Source organism: Sebastes umbrosus, chromosome 14 (assembly GCF_015220745.1).
Source record: "Sebastes umbrosus isolate fSebUmb1 chromosome 14, fSebUmb1.pri, whole genome shotgun sequence".
Classification (NCBI taxonomy): domain Eukaryota; kingdom Metazoa; phylum Chordata; class Actinopteri; order Perciformes; family Sebastidae; genus Sebastes; species Sebastes umbrosus.
The window spans coordinates 12,323,923-12,340,362 of NC_051282.1; the positions used below are offsets into that span (position 1 = coordinate 12,323,923).

Below are 16,440 nucleotides of genomic sequence, written 5' to 3' on the forward strand. Positions count from 1 at the left end.
ACGCAATCTAAGTAAAATATGTACGTAAAACACGTCATAATCATCACTACTGTAACTTACAAAACAAAACACCGGTCTCGAACACCGATCTCCTGGTTGAAAGTCCTGTGTTTGTTGGACCCGTCCGCCATAAGCGGTCTTTCTTGCTTTTTATTCCACATCACTAGCTCTGAGTGTAGCATATTATTGCAGATGCATTTACATTGCAGTCAGTACAGACTACATGGCGTACAAATGACACGCCTAAAGCAAGAACGCTGTTCTTATAACACGCTTTTACCTTGCTCATTATCTTAGTATCTAGTAATATCCCAAAGTGTACTTCCTTCTCATTTTATTCAGATAGCTAGGTAAGTCAGCCTTTTCTTTGCCTTTCTGGCTGAACATGATCACTTTCAGTGTTCATCACTCGTCCACCGATTACTGCCAAGAATGAGGAGAACCGGAGGAGTGGGGTGTTTGAGTATGTGTGTCAATGCACGGTGTGAGCAAATTGCACACAATTTCAGAAGAAAGAAGGTTTGTTGGGCTGAGTAGAGCGAGCTCTCACAGCCCCGCCATTCACTGCAGCCCTCTCCTTCATCCAGACACATAAAGGGTGTGTGAGGGGGGGGAGGGAGGAGGGGCCACTATTTGTCTTCCCAGCCACTGAAAAAAAAAAGTTCCAGGAGAATCGGGATGTGTTTCCGACCTCATGAGCTATCCGGGTTCTGCTCCCAGAGCCCCATCCAACTCCGCAGCGTGAGAATCCAGCGGAGATAGCGCTCTCCTATCCAGGGCCGAGGAGACTCGGTTACAGGCTCAGTCTCTCTGTCGGTGTCTGCCTCTTTTTCCTTTCTTTCTCAAGTGTGTTCTCAGTCTGCGCGGTGTATTTACACACACACCTTCTGCCACTCGGTTTGAGCTAAATAGACACCAGAGAGAGACGGGGTCAAACAATCTATTACAAAACAGTGCATGCTGACACTGTTTGGTGAGACGGTGAGAGAGAGAGGAGATAAGTGTGAGATGATCCCGCTCTCGCACAATGGCTGCCAACCCGAGCCTCCATCGCAGCCAAACTTCCAGCTGGGTTTATCTTCTTTGGGCAGTGTGCTGCAGCTTGACACCGCATGCCACCAACAAGCAAGGGGCTAATGAAATTAGAGCTCGCTTAATTAGCGCACTGAGGCCCCTGTCCCCTCTGGTTATCGGCTGAGTGAATGATCAGGGACCTGTTACCCTTGGGTGAGCACAGAGGGGTGGCCGGGGGGGGCCCTGCTCTTTGAGCGCTATCCCCGGAGCGTCGGTAAACACGCGGCCCTTTGATTCATTGTCCTTTGGGGTGGCAGGGAGAGGGGAGGGTGCGTGTGTGCAGAGGAGGGTGTCAGGCGAGAATATAATCCCTTTGTGTCCCCCGTCTCCGTAGCTACGGCAGTGATGAAAAACAAAAATTGAATAAACAAAACATATTTCTTTCTCTCCGGGGGTGGCAATCCGTCACCGTCTGCCTAATTTACCACCTGTTTGTGCCCCGAGGAATGCTGGGTGCCGGCGGAGCGCACAACTGTGTTTAAACAGAGGGGCCCCTTCCCGTGACCCCCGGGGGGCCTGCACCACCACTCACACATGGGGGTTGTGGCCCCCGAAGAGAAGAAGAGAAGAGACCCACAAAAGCGAGGCGACAGGCCTGAGAAATGAATTAGGCCGAGGAGGCAGAGGCAGAGGGAACGCATGCTAAGCAATGATTTCTGCCGTGCTGCCTCAGTCAGGGCGGTTCAGGCAGAATCATCTGCTTCCAGGCTTTTAAGAGGAACTTCAGAGGAGAGCAACAGGAACCGCCCGCTTTGCTCGAATCAGCCCGACTGATTTATAGACGCAGAGCCCTTCTCAGCTCCAATGATTAAGATTTAAATCAGAGGAAATATGAATAATGGCGGTGTTTGGCTTTCTAGCAAACCTCAACAAATGGCCTGAATTACTGTCTACTCAACTGTAAGGGGGAATAAAATATATTTGGCCAATTTTCAGTTGGATGCCGTTTGAAGTCTATAAATGAAGTGAAGTTTCAGCGATGATGATTTTGAATGAGAGACAAGTTAGTCATGCCTGAAAGAAACATGAGGGGAGCAGGAAGTGTTCTAGCTGAGCTAATAGTGACGAACCTTTTTAACAAGAAAAATGGAGGTTTTATTTACAGAAGCACACTCTGAAGGTACGTGTCCACTGGGGCGTTTCTTGGATGTTGGGGATCCATGGATGTATAAAAAGAACTGGATACAGTGTTGGAGGAGGGCGCTTGTTCATTCCTATGAGAGTTGCTCATTGGCGCATGAAGCCAAAAGGGCTTGACTGCCGAGTGATAAAGTACCCGGATCATCCGGCGATCTTCCGCATCCATTGGGCCCATAGAGCAGGCGCAGTAGTGTTTCCTTTAACTCCGCCTCCCAGCCCTCGCTCCAGCCTCGGTCTGGGCCTCATTCACATGAACGGAGGAAGGAAAATAACTCTGATTCGGCTATCGGTGCATTTTACAACTGACACAGAAGTTGTAGTACCGCGGCGTTCTTCCTTGGGGTTTGGAGGGATCGCCTCGCTTCCCAGCATCGGACGCTTGATGGGCTGCCACTAGACATATGATTGGATGAAGGCTTTCCCTCTTTGGTTGCTGGTCCCAGCTTTCAAACCGAAACCAACATGGCGGCTCTTTTGGAAACTTTTTTCTCTTATATTTCGAAAATAGTTCACCCAAATGTGTTTCTGAAAACATTTTATGCGAGAAATAAGCCATGCAGTTGCTGAATCTGTCTTTATTTTAGATTGACAACGATTAATGTAAAAGTTTTTCTGGAGTTTCCAGAGGCCGCGAGTTGTGTTGGACGCCCCTGATTTGCATAAAGTAGCCTAGATCTCAACTTTATGCGAATGAAGAGCGGCAAATGTGACGCCCCGTCTCTTGAATCGTGCCGCCACGCTACCAGAATGCATTGCACAGCTGCTTACATAGACAATGAATGGGAAGTGTGGAAAGGACGGATCCTGTGGACACCATCACTGTGTTTTTAGGGGATACAGTACTTGCAAAAACCTGGCTGAGACAAGACTATATCCCATTTAACATTGGCTTGAACAAAGGGTATTTTGGTCTCTGTGGTGTACAGATGTGGATCCACCACAACTATTATATTGCAATGATTAATGGTGCAGAAAATCCAAAGAGCGCAGTGGATCATTTGATGAAAGTAGAGCTACACAGTGGGATAGAGCAATGAAAAAAGTATTCTACTACTGCCTCTGTTATATCCCATTGTGTATTGGACTCACAGGTATGATACTCTGCTTTGTTGTGGTTTTAGTTTGAAGTATAAATATCAGCATCATCAATCAAATGTCCTTCTTGTTCCAAGTTTGCGAGACCCAGCTGTCTTTGCTTTATTGTGGTGGTACCAACCAACGTTTTAATATATCATTTCATACCCTGTGATATGACGTTTATTTACCTGGCACTGCATTGTTAGATGTATTTCAGCTGCTCCACTTGTTCTGTGGATTCATTGACAACATAATGTGATTGCTGTGTGTGTTTTGGCTTCATTTATTAGTTTGGGATTTGCACTATAACTACTCTACTCTAAAAGTTTTGCCAAATGCCTCAGGCTGACTGGGTTGGACAAAGTGTATCCATCCAACATACTTGTGTGGTCTGTTCCTCTTACCATAGTTCTGACATCCACACTTTGACTCTTTTATGACTGACCACAGAAGAGGGACTGCAGGGCGGGAGAAGTGGACAGGCTTTTACTCAATACAATACATTTAGTGGATAAACACCAACATCTTAGGCAATCCTCGAAGGAAAGATGACACATTTATGTTTCCATTAATTTGTCAGGCGGATTTTAAGCGAACTTTTGAAATGTCACAAAAAAAATAAATGCGAATTAGGCGCGTTTCCATCAACTGGTCTGGAGTGAATAAACTGGGCTACAGCGTAGTTTGGTCAGAATTTGGCGCTCTAGGCTATGCGTGGCTGTAATCCACCAGTAAACAGAGTAGAAGAGGAAGTAGAAGTTGCGGACTGGAAACAAAACAAGTCGGCTTGGCAATCTAACCATCTAAGTGAGAAAAATAGAGAGCGGTCTTCAGGAATTTGTTTCAATTGGGCAAGTTTTAATTGTTCTTTCATGTCAGCTAGTAGTGGCCATGTTTCATACTGTTCGGAGACGAAGACAAGCGTTTGCACGTTATGGGAATATCCGAGAAGACGCTGACAGCGGAAACTAAAAATGCCAGTTGCAGCTGCGGCGGTAGTGAGCCAATCACACACTGCGAGCAAAACAGTCATGTTTTTATAGTCTGAGCACAAAAAGGACTGAGTGCGGTTATCGTTTGACTGGAGAAGTTTCAATACTACTTGGTACTGGGTTGTTGTGGTCAATACCTCAAAGGGACTCAATGTAAGAATCAGAAATTGATTGTTAACAGTGACCCTGGTGGCTGTAAACTCAACGACAGACAGCGTCCTGTTGCTTGCGCTACGTAGACGCGAGCCAGCATCAGACAAAACAGTGAGGCGACAAGCACAAGACTGAACGTGATATATCGCACTAGTATAGCACTATATATTTCACACGCTTGGCAGTAATATTAGCTTACCTGTCCAGTAGGAATTTTGCTAGCTCGGGGTCCGTTTTGATACCTAAAACCGAACGGAGCTCCCTCCATGAATCGAAGGACCCACCTATGTTGATCCTAGTTTTCGCCGACGTCAGTCACATGGAGTTTATGTTGGAGTCTGATTTGTGGTGGAGGCTGGTCATTTGTTTGCGTTAGCGGACTCCATTTCTAAACAACTGTAAGCTATCGTTAGCTATGCCTGTAGCTGCGCTAAAGAGAGTTAGCACACGCTGGGACACCAGCCCGAGTCCTTCACATTAAAAGCAGTCTACAGGCTGATAGAGGAAACACAGAAAGTCGCGGAAGGTCTAATTTTTTAGGTTAGGTTTCAACCTGTTCCCTCATTTGCAATAAAAAATGATTCATACATGTAAAAAGTTACATACAGTCCCTTTAATTAAAGGTATCGAGTACCGATACCCATCCCTAGCGGAAACAGATGATCAGTCATGTGAGTTGAATGTTCACTATGTCAGCATGTATTCGGCAAAGGCGTTTCCATAATCCATTTAACGCATTAACTCTTTTTCGTCAAAAAACACCTCAAGCAAGCGTAAAAAAATGTTTCGGCAATTGAGAAAGTTTTATCAAATTTTGTCGTTTACATACGGCTTTTCTCATGCGATACTAGTATTTACACATTCTAATCTTCCACTTTGTCCTCAGTTAAAGGAATAGTTCAACTCTCTTGCCAAGAGTTAGATGAGAAGATTGATGCCACTCTCATCTCCGTACGGTAAATATGTAGCTGGAACCAGCAGCCAGTTAGCTTAGCTTAGCATGAAGAGTGGAAACAGGGGGAAACAGCTAACCTGGCTCTGTCCAAACGTACAAAATCCACCTTTCAGCACCTCTAAAGCTCTGTTCTGTTGCCTCCGTCCTTCTCTGTGATCTGTGTTTCACACTAGCTGAGTGATCACACAATACAGGTGTTTTGACTGGCCTGTCTTTAAAGTATATTTCTATTGTCATATGACTGCAAAAGCATTTAATAGTTGCATAAAGACCCCCAATTGATTCTCTGTTTCATACTCTTGCAGTTGTTTGACAACAGAAAAAGAGAGATATGTTAATGAAAAGACGTTTACTGTGTGATCAGATCAGCTGGATCAACATGCAAAACGAACAAGTGACAGAATGTTGGCTGTCGTTTGTCTTGAAAAGCTCTCCCTGTCCAGACTTCAACATTTTTGAAAACCTCAGTTTTCCAGAGGTGGGAATTGTCAGCTTTATGTGTATGGAAGCACAAAGATGTGTTTCCATATGAATCTGTATTAGCGGACATGGCCTCAGGCTGTGTAAAGTAAGTCATCACAAAACCAGCACCAGGGTGTGGATTGGCTTCGCTCGGGGTCTGGTTAATTGAGATATCTGACCTCTCGACTGCTGGCTGACGTCTGGCGGCACACATTCCTGCATATTGGACTCACTCACCATAGTCTTTTTTACAGTACTTCTTCATGGTGATCTTCATCTTTCCCTTGGAGGCTTTACAGTGAGATTCGCAATCTAGGGAGAAGAGGAGAGAGGGAAAGTTAGACAGCTAATTTCATAATAAAACGCTTCCTATAACAAGAAAAATGTGTTTCAGCATCATCAGGCCTGGCTCCAGCTGGATGGAGTTTACATGTGTCACACTATTTGTGCCCCCAGGGTGTCGAAGATGCCTTCAAAGTGCCACTGTGAAACGGGTTATAGCTTACACAGATCCTCCTGTGTCTGCCAACACACTCTTAATACACTTTTCCACTCCAGCCTGCTCCCTCGTCAGTGTCCTGGCATGCATTGTGTGAGCTCTGAGGGCTACAGAGGTCAACCCTGCACAAAAGGAGGTCACGGCGGGAAATTAGCTAGTGACGAACCAAAAATTAGCAGGGACCCTTAGCTGCATCTAAAGCCCCTGACACACCAAGCCGACGGTCGGCCACGAGTGGTGTGAAAATGGTCGGCAAACGCCGCTTTATTTCATGAACGTATCATAACAACCGCTTGTATGTCCGCAGTCCTCGGTCTTCCAGTTTCCCCTTTTTGAATGACGAATACAGACTACCGCCTCCTGCTAGTGTGGAGAGTTATTTCATGTCACGCAGGCGCACAACGTACGTGTTAACTGGCCGTCGGCTGTAGTCGTGGCAGTGAGGTGACTCAACAGGCATTTGTCGCCGCTAGTTCTTTGATGTCGGCTTGGTGTGTCCCCAGCTTAAGCCACGTGAGGTCGAGAAAGCGAATACTCTAACACTGGACTAAATGTTCTATGGCCCCCAGAGAAAGAAGCTCACAGACTTATGATTAATGTCGTATCCCTTATGGGCCATGTACCTGTACCTGCCAAAGGGCGTTATCGATGGCCGCTGCTGTCGCTCTGTCACTGCGCCAGGTACCTTTTGTAATGAGGGAGCTGGTGGTGGGACCAGAGGCCAAGCTGAAAATTGAAATCATTTGTTCCCTCCACTTTCCACTGACTGACACAAATTGGAACCAGATCATCTCTGAGTGTTACCCCCCCCTTTCCCTCCCACTCCGCCTCTCCCAGAGCAATAAGCCTTGTGCTCTTTTTCTGGGAGAGGGGTGGGAAAGCTGGGCTGGGCAGTCTGAAGAGAAAGGAGGGGGGGCAGTTGAGAGAGAGAGAGGGGACCTTTCAGCTTGCCTGAATATGGACAAACTTCATTATTTCTTCCAGCCCTCTGTCCAGTCTTCCCCTTTCTTCCCCATTATACTCCGTGTGAATGAGGTTGCCTGGGTAATGATTGAGGAAGAAAAAAACGCCCCTCTCCTCCCTCTCAAAAAAAAAAAAGAGCGGTTCGGGACGTGGGATGAGGATTCATGTATGTAGAGAAAGCATTTCTGGTTGGAATGCCTGGCTTCTTTCTGGGGTGGCGGGAGAAATAAGAAAAGAGGAAATCCCAAAGTAAATGAATTTGACGAGTCCATATCGAGCACGCCTGATTTCCATGTAAATGAAGTGCCGAGGGCAAGGGGGGGGGATTCTTTATCTCCCGCCGGCCCCTGGGGGCCTTTATCATACCTCCCTTTGATAGCTGACGTTGCCCATTAGCCCCCTTAGCGCAATCGCTGCGCTGGGGCCATTACACCCGCGGCTCTCATTAAGGTCCGATCTCCCGCCGCGAGGACAAACGCCCCCTTTGTGTGTGTCTCTGCGGCAGTGCCACGTTCATTCTGTGGGGGTCCCCGGGGACCACACTGCTCCTAATTTGGAGGGTGGTGTCTGTGTGGAGTTTCTGACAGGAGTCCAAACTCCACACAGCCTCGCCAGGCGCTATAGTAGGAAGTGGGGACTCAACAACAAAGCTGAATGAAGTCAGTGGCGCCACTCTCATCAGACACTGATTGATGATCAGAGGTGACTCAGCCTATTTAACCAAACCTGTATCATGGTAAAAACTAATTGATATACTGTAATGTACGGCTGAGGCAACAGGTTTACAGCCTGTTAGCTGGTCTATTACATTTATGAATAATCATCCTAACAAGCCATTAAAACCTGCAGGTAAATATTTTTGTCCCACATCGTCTAATGTCAGCAGCCCAACATGGAGACCCTTGTCAGAGCACACCAACAATGGGGTCGGGCAGGCCTTCACTGTCGGCGCAGCCAGCCTTGATTGAAATACAAACTGGTGCAAATGAAGCATGTAATCAGATTAGGGCTGAAACCCTGGGGAGGCTGCTGGGCATGCTGGGAATACACAGGCAACGAGGCCGCAGGGAGCGCTGGCAAAATATCTGGAGTTTACATCAGCGGACCTTATACCTCACTGATGTGTGTGGTTTAGGAGTGAGACTGTGGATGGATGGAAAAACACGCATGTGCTAGAAATGCACACATAATTACATGTATGGAGGAGCGGTTACTTTATTTGCACAGTGATTAAAATATCAAGCACACGATAACTAAACAACATAGAAAACACATTAAAAGAGCAATACCACTAAATTGCACAACTGAGCTTGAAGGTATAAAAATAGGACTTTAAAGCTGCAATCGGGAGCTTTGAGCAAATATGATAAGAAGTTATTTTTATAAAACGGTATCCTGACATTGAGGATGTATTTTAGTGTACTGTTTAGCTCTAAAATAAGAAAGTTTGTGACCCGGCCGCCATGTTGAAAACAGTCGAGCCAAAGCCAAGCCCTGCCCACCGGCCGGAGCAAACTTTCTCATTTTACAGCTAAACAGTACACTACTATTGATAACACTGATTACATTCAGCCACTATATGTTGCATTATCCCTCCCCCATTCCGTTGCATTTACTTCACAACAAGTCGTTGCCAGGCACAAGCCTTGTTAGAAGTGGGAACCAAACGTTAGATATCTTCCACAGCAATAAACAAAACATTCATTTTGGACCCGCCAAAAATTTTAAAATGATTCATTCATAATCTTAATACCATACTTTTATTCGTCACTTTTCTAAAAGCTCTGTGGATGACTGCTCGGCTCTGATTGGTAGTTTTCCCTCAGCGCTGTGAAATTTGTCATTAGGAGCACAGGAGGAAACAGAGGAACATCATTTTTTTCAGATTATCTGTCTCATGCACTACTGTTCAACCCGTTCTAATTCCCAACTCGTAAATTACCGCCATTTGGTAAGTGCACGGAGGCACCCTTTAGCAACAGTATGTGACAAACTGGGCTTTCACTTAACTCCAATGTAAACCCACCCGTGGCGTTATTCAACGGTCAAAGCAAGTGACGTAGTATTAAAAGCATGAGAGTCCGCTCAGGGCAGGCGGGAGGGGAGGTGGATTAGTCAAACAAACACAAGACTTTCAACCAGGAGACTGGTGTTTGTGTCCCAAGTGAAACTAAAAGTAATGTTGACTTATTTTGTGACGTCAGTCTTTAGAGTAACTTATCGGTATCGTCAGTCCCGTGAGTCGTTAGTCATGTGAGTCGTTAGTATTGTCAGCCACGTGAGTCGGAAGTCAGTGAAGTTAACGTCAATCATGATTGTTTCCTAACCCTAACTAAGTGGTTGGTTGCCTAAACCTAACTTCCTGTGAAAACGGAAGTTTGTTTTGAAAGGACTTTTGCATGTAACGTGTGTATATTAACACGCCATCCCTGGTCCGTCCAAAAGTAACGCAAAAGGGGTACCCCGTGCATCGGTCTTCGATGCCGAGGGGCACTGACCAAGCCGTGGTATTTGACGGGTTGGGAGTAACAATGTGCAGTACTGTCAGGATATAATGACAGTTTTATAAAAATAACGTTTTTTTATCATATTTGCTCAAAGTTACTGACTGCAGTTTTATTCAAGAGATGTTTTGTGTTGTTTTATTGTCGTAAAATCAGCAGAATGTGTACTGTGTTCCTCACCTGACGGCTCCTCGTAGCTGGTGTAAGTTGCTGTCGGAGATGCAACCGGGATCTCTGTGACAAAGAGAGGAATAGATTTTACATTGTGATCATATTGCAATGCATACAGAATAAAACCAATGTGATGGAGAAATATATGTAGCTCCATTTCCTGGTTATTCTCCTCAGAGCAGAATGTGCCTCAGAGCATATATGAATTGTACCTATGGATGGATTTAATGGGATGTCTTGTTAAAGACAGCTGATTTTGACTCGCAGATGTGCTGAAAAAACGTGTAACAAGACTGTGAGTTTCCTATTAATGTTCGGCTTCCCCCCCTGATTGTGGTATATTGAGCCAAGGCCGCCGGTCTTGTTAAAGTCGGTGCTGGCAGGAAGTTAGATATCACAAACATTTAATATCATGCTATTAAAACCAAAAGACATTATCTCAAAAAAATATACGAGAAACCAAATATATTCTCCAGGAACCCCCATTTCCTCCAAGTTTTACACCACATTTGTTACCTTCCCAACAAAATTAAAGAAATCCTATTCCAGCAGGTTCACAAGTTTAAATTATCGTTGTGAATTCCGGTTAAACAAGTCCACAGAGACCATGTCCAATTACCTCACATGACTTTATCAGAAATATCATTCCCAGTAACATAGTGGACAATTGTTAGTGTGTACATGTCCTCCCAGACATCACTGTTATCTTATCTGTCCACGCCAGCCAGCTACTTGATGCTCCTAGCTACAGCAGCTACTAGCGACCCATCTCTGTTTCTGTGAGGCGTTGGCGTTTATTGCCGAGGGCCTGGAATCTGCAGGCAGCAGATACAGCCAATAAACATATCAGCCATCATTCCCTTGGACTCGTTCTGGGGATTTATTGCGAGTCGGACCGTTAACGGTGCTGGAGGCACACAAGGCCATGTTAGGCAACCTCTAATGGTCTGTTTATCCAGGCTCTGGTTTAAACAGCCAAATATCTATCCAAAATATCTTAAAAATAACACGAGATGAGTGTGCGCCATGAATTCATGCATAACAAGCATGTCCTTTTCAGTTCCTGTCCTGAGGTTCTCTGAGGGTTTTCTTTCGCTGATGTGGTTGAAGTATCATAGATTTGGCTAAACTAGCTTTGCTAGTGTCAAACCAGCAATTCAAAATTGATTAATTGTGATGGAACTCCCACAATTAGTGGATGCACTTGCAGGGGTAAAGAAAATCCCTGTGAATTTTTCACATCTTGTTCAATTTTGGTGAACTTTGACCCATGAACTTCCACCGTTGTCCAATAGCAAGCTGTCTTGACAGAGATGACCTTTGAGGGAATGGCGAGCCGGAGAGTTCAACAAGGAGGAAGCCATTGTAGCTCATTAGCTGTGCTTCACCATCAACTTTTATTCAACGTCCTCCACAAAAGAGGAATGGGTGGTTCACTGTTATTCAAATGCATCTTTTGAATAAACTGTATGAACCTATTGTCCCATTAGCAATGAAGATAAACCAACGAGTTTGACAACTGACCGTTAGCAGGCTCTCTAGCTCAGAAAACTACTCGATATCTTTTTATTCTACAAAATGGTGTACATTGGTGAACAAAATGTCAGGGAGACATAAACAGAACAGCGACAGAAAATCAGGGAGTGATTGTGACTTGCCTAACTTTTTTAGCTTTGAGATGTAGCTGAATTTTATGATTCATAAAGAGTTTATAAGCTTCTTTAAAGATTAGTAATAATCCATTTAGGGGTAGCCAAAAATCCCCTTGGCTAGTGGCTATCAGCCTCTTGCATATCTAGCGCTGGCTTTAAGCTACTAGGGCTGGGACGCTTCACCATCTCCCGATTCGATACTATCACGGTACTTGGGTGCCAATTCGATAAGTATTGTGATTCTACAAGTATTGCGATTCGATATTACGATTTATTGCGGTTTTTGTTAACTTTTTTAATACTAGACCATGGGAAAAAGTTTAATCATACATTTCTAGGGACTTTTACTTTGGAAAATATCTAAATTATTACAGTACAAATCTTTGATTTTCAGCATGTATGTAGTCAGAGATGTCCTGAAGTTTTTTCCAGCAACCCAAAAATTAAAAATTTAAAAATTTCCCTCAAAAATTTGTGGTATTTTCTTTTTTACTTTATAAAGGGACGTGTAAGGTTTTATACTTCCGGTTAATACAGTATAATCTAAGCAATCTTATTTCCATATATGTATTTTGTATATAGTACTGTTTATTAACACCTTATTTTGAAAACCGGACGTAGTCACACGTGTATACTTCCGCTAACTTTGCCAACTAAGTCCATCTCTAGCTCTCTGGTCAGCTCCGTTCTCTTTATACATCCATGGTCAGCTCCATCGGGGCCGTTTGAATGCATTTAACATAAATGTCAGTATATGGGCGCTCTACAGTTATAGCATCGGCCCATTTGATCACGGAGATGAGAGTGACGGCTAGCGTGACCGCACGTTACCACAATACGATAACGCTTCCTGTCCATGACAGAGTTAGCATGCAGCTTTAGCCATGATGTCTAGCTCTGCTTTTCCTGCAATGTGTGAAACCCAAAGTGTTTCCATGCTTTACTGGATGTGTAGTGTTTACCACTTTGTATTTACAATGTGAGGGTGCCGGTCATATCAACGCAGGCCCTCCACCGTTTTCTACTTTCGCATCTCGGCTCGCTACGGTTTGTTTTGGTTGACTGATACGGAACAGATATGACGTCACGTTATTCTGACTACAACAATAAAAGTGTTAACTTCCTTCTACCTCCGCATAGACTCAAACGAAGCAAATATATTGATTCTGGCATTAAAAAATCTATTTCAAAATCGTAAAAAGAAAAACGCGACACATAGGGTAATCAATTTCTTCCCCATCTTGATGGCGTATTAGAAAGTGAGGAACCCACAACCTTTTACTTAAAACATTGTCATGATTTACTCCTTTTATATTCACCCTTAATCAATGTATTTACATCACTCTTGATGCATGATGAGGCAAAGTGCTAGCCAGCCAAAGGGTTTTTCACAACTTGGAAAAAGTTTTCATATGAAAGGCTTATTATTTCAGATTGATAACGCGTATATAAATGATTTCTTAACCATTAATAAATCTGTCAGTTACCTATTCATAAACTATAAAGCTCATTAGAAAGTTGCACCAGATGCCCTATGAGAGGTTGTTAACATGGATTAGCATTCTCTGGGTCCAGTCATTGTGTGTAAAGGTGGTAGAAGTGGGCCTTACTGATGCAGGGGGCGATGGGGGAGCGGCTCTGCTGGTAGCCCTTGGCACAGCGGTTACAGGTGATCCCCGTCACTCCGTCCTTGCAGGGGCACTGGCCTGTTGTCTGGTTACACGTCTTCCCTGCTGCTCCAACTGGATGGCAGTCACATGCTATGGAGGGAAAGGAGAGAGGGAAAAACACACAAGAACATCAAGCCAGATCAAATCACAAGTAAACAACTTGTGATTTGAAAAATGAAAACATGAGTGGTTTACAAAACCAGTGCCTTTACCAAACATATCGGCTTTCAAATGACTACAGCATGTCTCTGCCCTGCCCTCTGCTGACTCTACATATTCCATACAATAAAAAGTCAACACACGAAAACCTAGTGAGAAATCATTCACATTAGAGCGGGCTGTGTTTTTCCTTCCAGACCATCACAGATGGGGAACTGGGCCCTGCACCAGCATAAAACCTCAATCAAATTACACTGCTTCCCTCCACCCATAATGACCACGGGACTCTTCATTAGGTCTGCCCTGGAAGGCACGCAGAACAGTAAATAACTTGATTAATTATGGTATTTCACCCTCACCGCAGAGTACCGGTCTACTGTGTGTGTGATGCATGTGGGTATGTGTTATGCGTAGGGGTGCGTGTGTCTTTGAGCCTCTTGAGAGCAGGCTTTGTGTCCTCTGCACCGTTGTGATCAGACAGACTGTGTGCTCTTCAGATCGAGTTTCCAATGTAAAGCTTTTTGGCAAAGAGTTCCTTTGCAAATACTGCCTGAATAATGTTTCCCATTAATGGACGAGTGGAACGCACTTCAAAGTCTGTTTAAGCTGTTAGTTGGGAGGATCGCACGTTTAAATGTGAGAAATTCGTTCTGTGCATGTGTGTGTGTGTGTGTGTGTGCTCTGCCAAACGTTTACCATAAAGCCAGTGTGTTTGAAGTGGAAGCCCAGCCTCCCTATTAGCCCTGCATGTGTTATATGTACCAGCAGAGTCATTTGAAATGTGCTTGAAGTGGTCCAGTGGAGGTTGGAGTTGCTTTGATTTGGAATTTATGGAGTTTCATGAACATAAAGAGTTGCTTATTAAATCTTTTCTTTTAAAAAAAAAGGTCTAACTTCTTTGTTTTTCTTCTACTTGATTTGTATTGTAAAAGCTTCCTCCAAGTGTATTGTTTTGAATGAAATAGAATGGTGAATTGTTTCATTTCCTCTGAGAATTCAACACGAGCACGCTCCTTACATAAAAACGAGGGAGGGCTGTTTAATGCAAACTACAAATACATAAAACATAGGACTCTCACCCAGGAGACCGGGGTTTGCATGCAATGTGGAACCAACATTGTGTAGTTGTCATTGTGTTCGCAAGCTTAAGTTTCACTTTCACTTTTCAAATGTAGTCATTTTAAGCCGAAATCCGATCTTTGTCCCTAAACTTATCCAAGGTTTTGTTGCCTAAACCTAGGGAAGTTGTAGTTTTGTTGCCTAACCTAAACAAGCTGTTTTGTTTGTGTTCAAAATGTAGCGTTTCATTCAGTTTTACATGTTAGAACGTTTTGCTTTTAAGATTTGATTTCACTTTTACAATGTAGTAGGTGTAGCAGGCCCCTACTGACCCACATCTATGAGGCGTATAACGACTGATAACGTACATTTAATGAGCTGATAACAGACTAATAAAGTGGATTTGTACTGTAAATGGACAGAAAAATATAGGTTCTGCTCCCAATCTAAGAAAACGTCATTCAAAATCCCATTGACATTTGTGACATGTGACACGAGCTGCTTAGCTTAGCTTAGCATATTGCTCTCAGCCAAGAAATGGTCTGGCTCATAACACCCCTTAAAAAAATGTGTCAACACTTTATAATTTGATTAAACATAAAAGATATAATGTGTTAGCCAGTGAGCTTTAAGGCCTTTACACAACAGGGGCGTGACGAAGAAACAACACGAAAATGCAAAATACTCGCTTGTGAATATTATATGTCTAAGGCTTTTATTGTGAAAGGTAAGAACAAAAGGAGTGAATCTGGTCTGCGCTGACTTTTTCAAGGTTGAAAGGAGTAATAAAGTTTGCCGCCTTGGTTCGGACTATGGAGCCTCTGTGTTGTTGTTTCTTAAATATAACCGCAACTCAACCTGGTTAGTTGACGCCTTTATTCGCAGTGCGAAAGCTCAGAAAATCGCGTAATATTAGTGTTCCGTGTTAAAGTGTTCATGACAAAAACAAAAGTTTGAAAAAAATATATTGATGTATGAATTAATCACACGAAAAGAAAAAAAAAAAAAACGCTGTCGGTGTGTAAAAGCCTTTAGAGATGCTGGTAGGTGGATTTTGTTACCAGCACAAATCCGGGCTAGCTTTTTCCCCCTCTTTCTGTTATTTGTGCTAAGCTAAGCTAACCATCTAAGAAAGTGAATAAGCCAATTTTTAAAAAATGTCAAACTACTCCTTTAAGAGAGTAAAACATAGTGTTTGATTTACTCTACATTAAATGTGATAGACTGAATGACGTTTATAGGGCAATAAAATATCAGCACGCTATTTTCTATTTTTTTTGTAATAACTATTTCATACCACTTCAATCTCAAAAGTTCACTAATGCAAAACCACAGCCTCACTGCCTTCACGGGGGGTGCTATAAACTGGACAGATTAATTGATTTCAACCTGTGGTGGTGGTGGTGGTGGGGCTGTGGGGGGGCTGTGGAGCTGAATGGTTGCTGAGGGGGTTTTGGAGGCGTGCGGTGCAGTGAACCATGTACCGGCTTCATCTCTGCGGACTCGCTGCGCCCAGTTAAAGGCTTAGACTGCCAAACGTACGAGGGGACGGGGGGAAAAAAAACAAACTGTTAGGGGCGGGGGGGCGTGCACTGTCGTTCTCCAAGAGCCGTGTTTACACTGCGCTTGATGAGGGGTGAAGTTGTTAATCTGGGAAATAAAGCATGAGGCATTCCACGCCGCCGCTGGAGATGTAGGCGCTGTATAGTGCAGAAAAGATTTTTTTTTTTGCTAAACTATTAAGCAAATCGTTGGGAGGACATTTTGTTGAAAGTGTTGGTGAAAGAGAGAGGGGGGGATGTTAAGGAATGGGGAATGAAAGCAGACTTCCTCCTGGCTGTGTTTTGGCGCAGCGCTGTATTTCCTGTCCAACAACAGCAGAGTGGGATGGTTGGCTGATTTGAACAATA

At 43.9% G+C, this 16,440-nt stretch overlaps 1 protein-coding gene and 1 long non-coding RNA gene across 2 annotated transcripts in view; one reads left to right on the forward strand and one right to left on the reverse strand.

The window, feature by feature from the left end:
• Window positions 1-16,440, forward strand: part of LOC119502294 — an 85,716-nt gene that overhangs the window by 37,066 nt on the left and 32,210 nt on the right. The gene's annotated exons all lie outside the window — the stretch shown is intronic.
• ntn1b (netrin 1b) overlaps window positions 1-16,440 on the reverse strand; it is a 59,228-nt gene that overhangs the window by 3,050 nt on the left and 39,738 nt on the right. The window contains exons 6-8 of the mRNA XM_037793171.1: window positions 13,253-13,402; window positions 10,000-10,053; window positions 6,091-6,165 (exon numbers count right to left, since the gene is read on the reverse strand). Of these exons, the coding sequence (XP_037649099.1) occupies window positions 6,091-6,165; window positions 10,000-10,053; window positions 13,253-13,402 (279 nt within the window). The remainder of the gene's footprint in view (window positions 1-6,090; window positions 6,166-9,999; window positions 10,054-13,252; window positions 13,403-16,440) is intronic.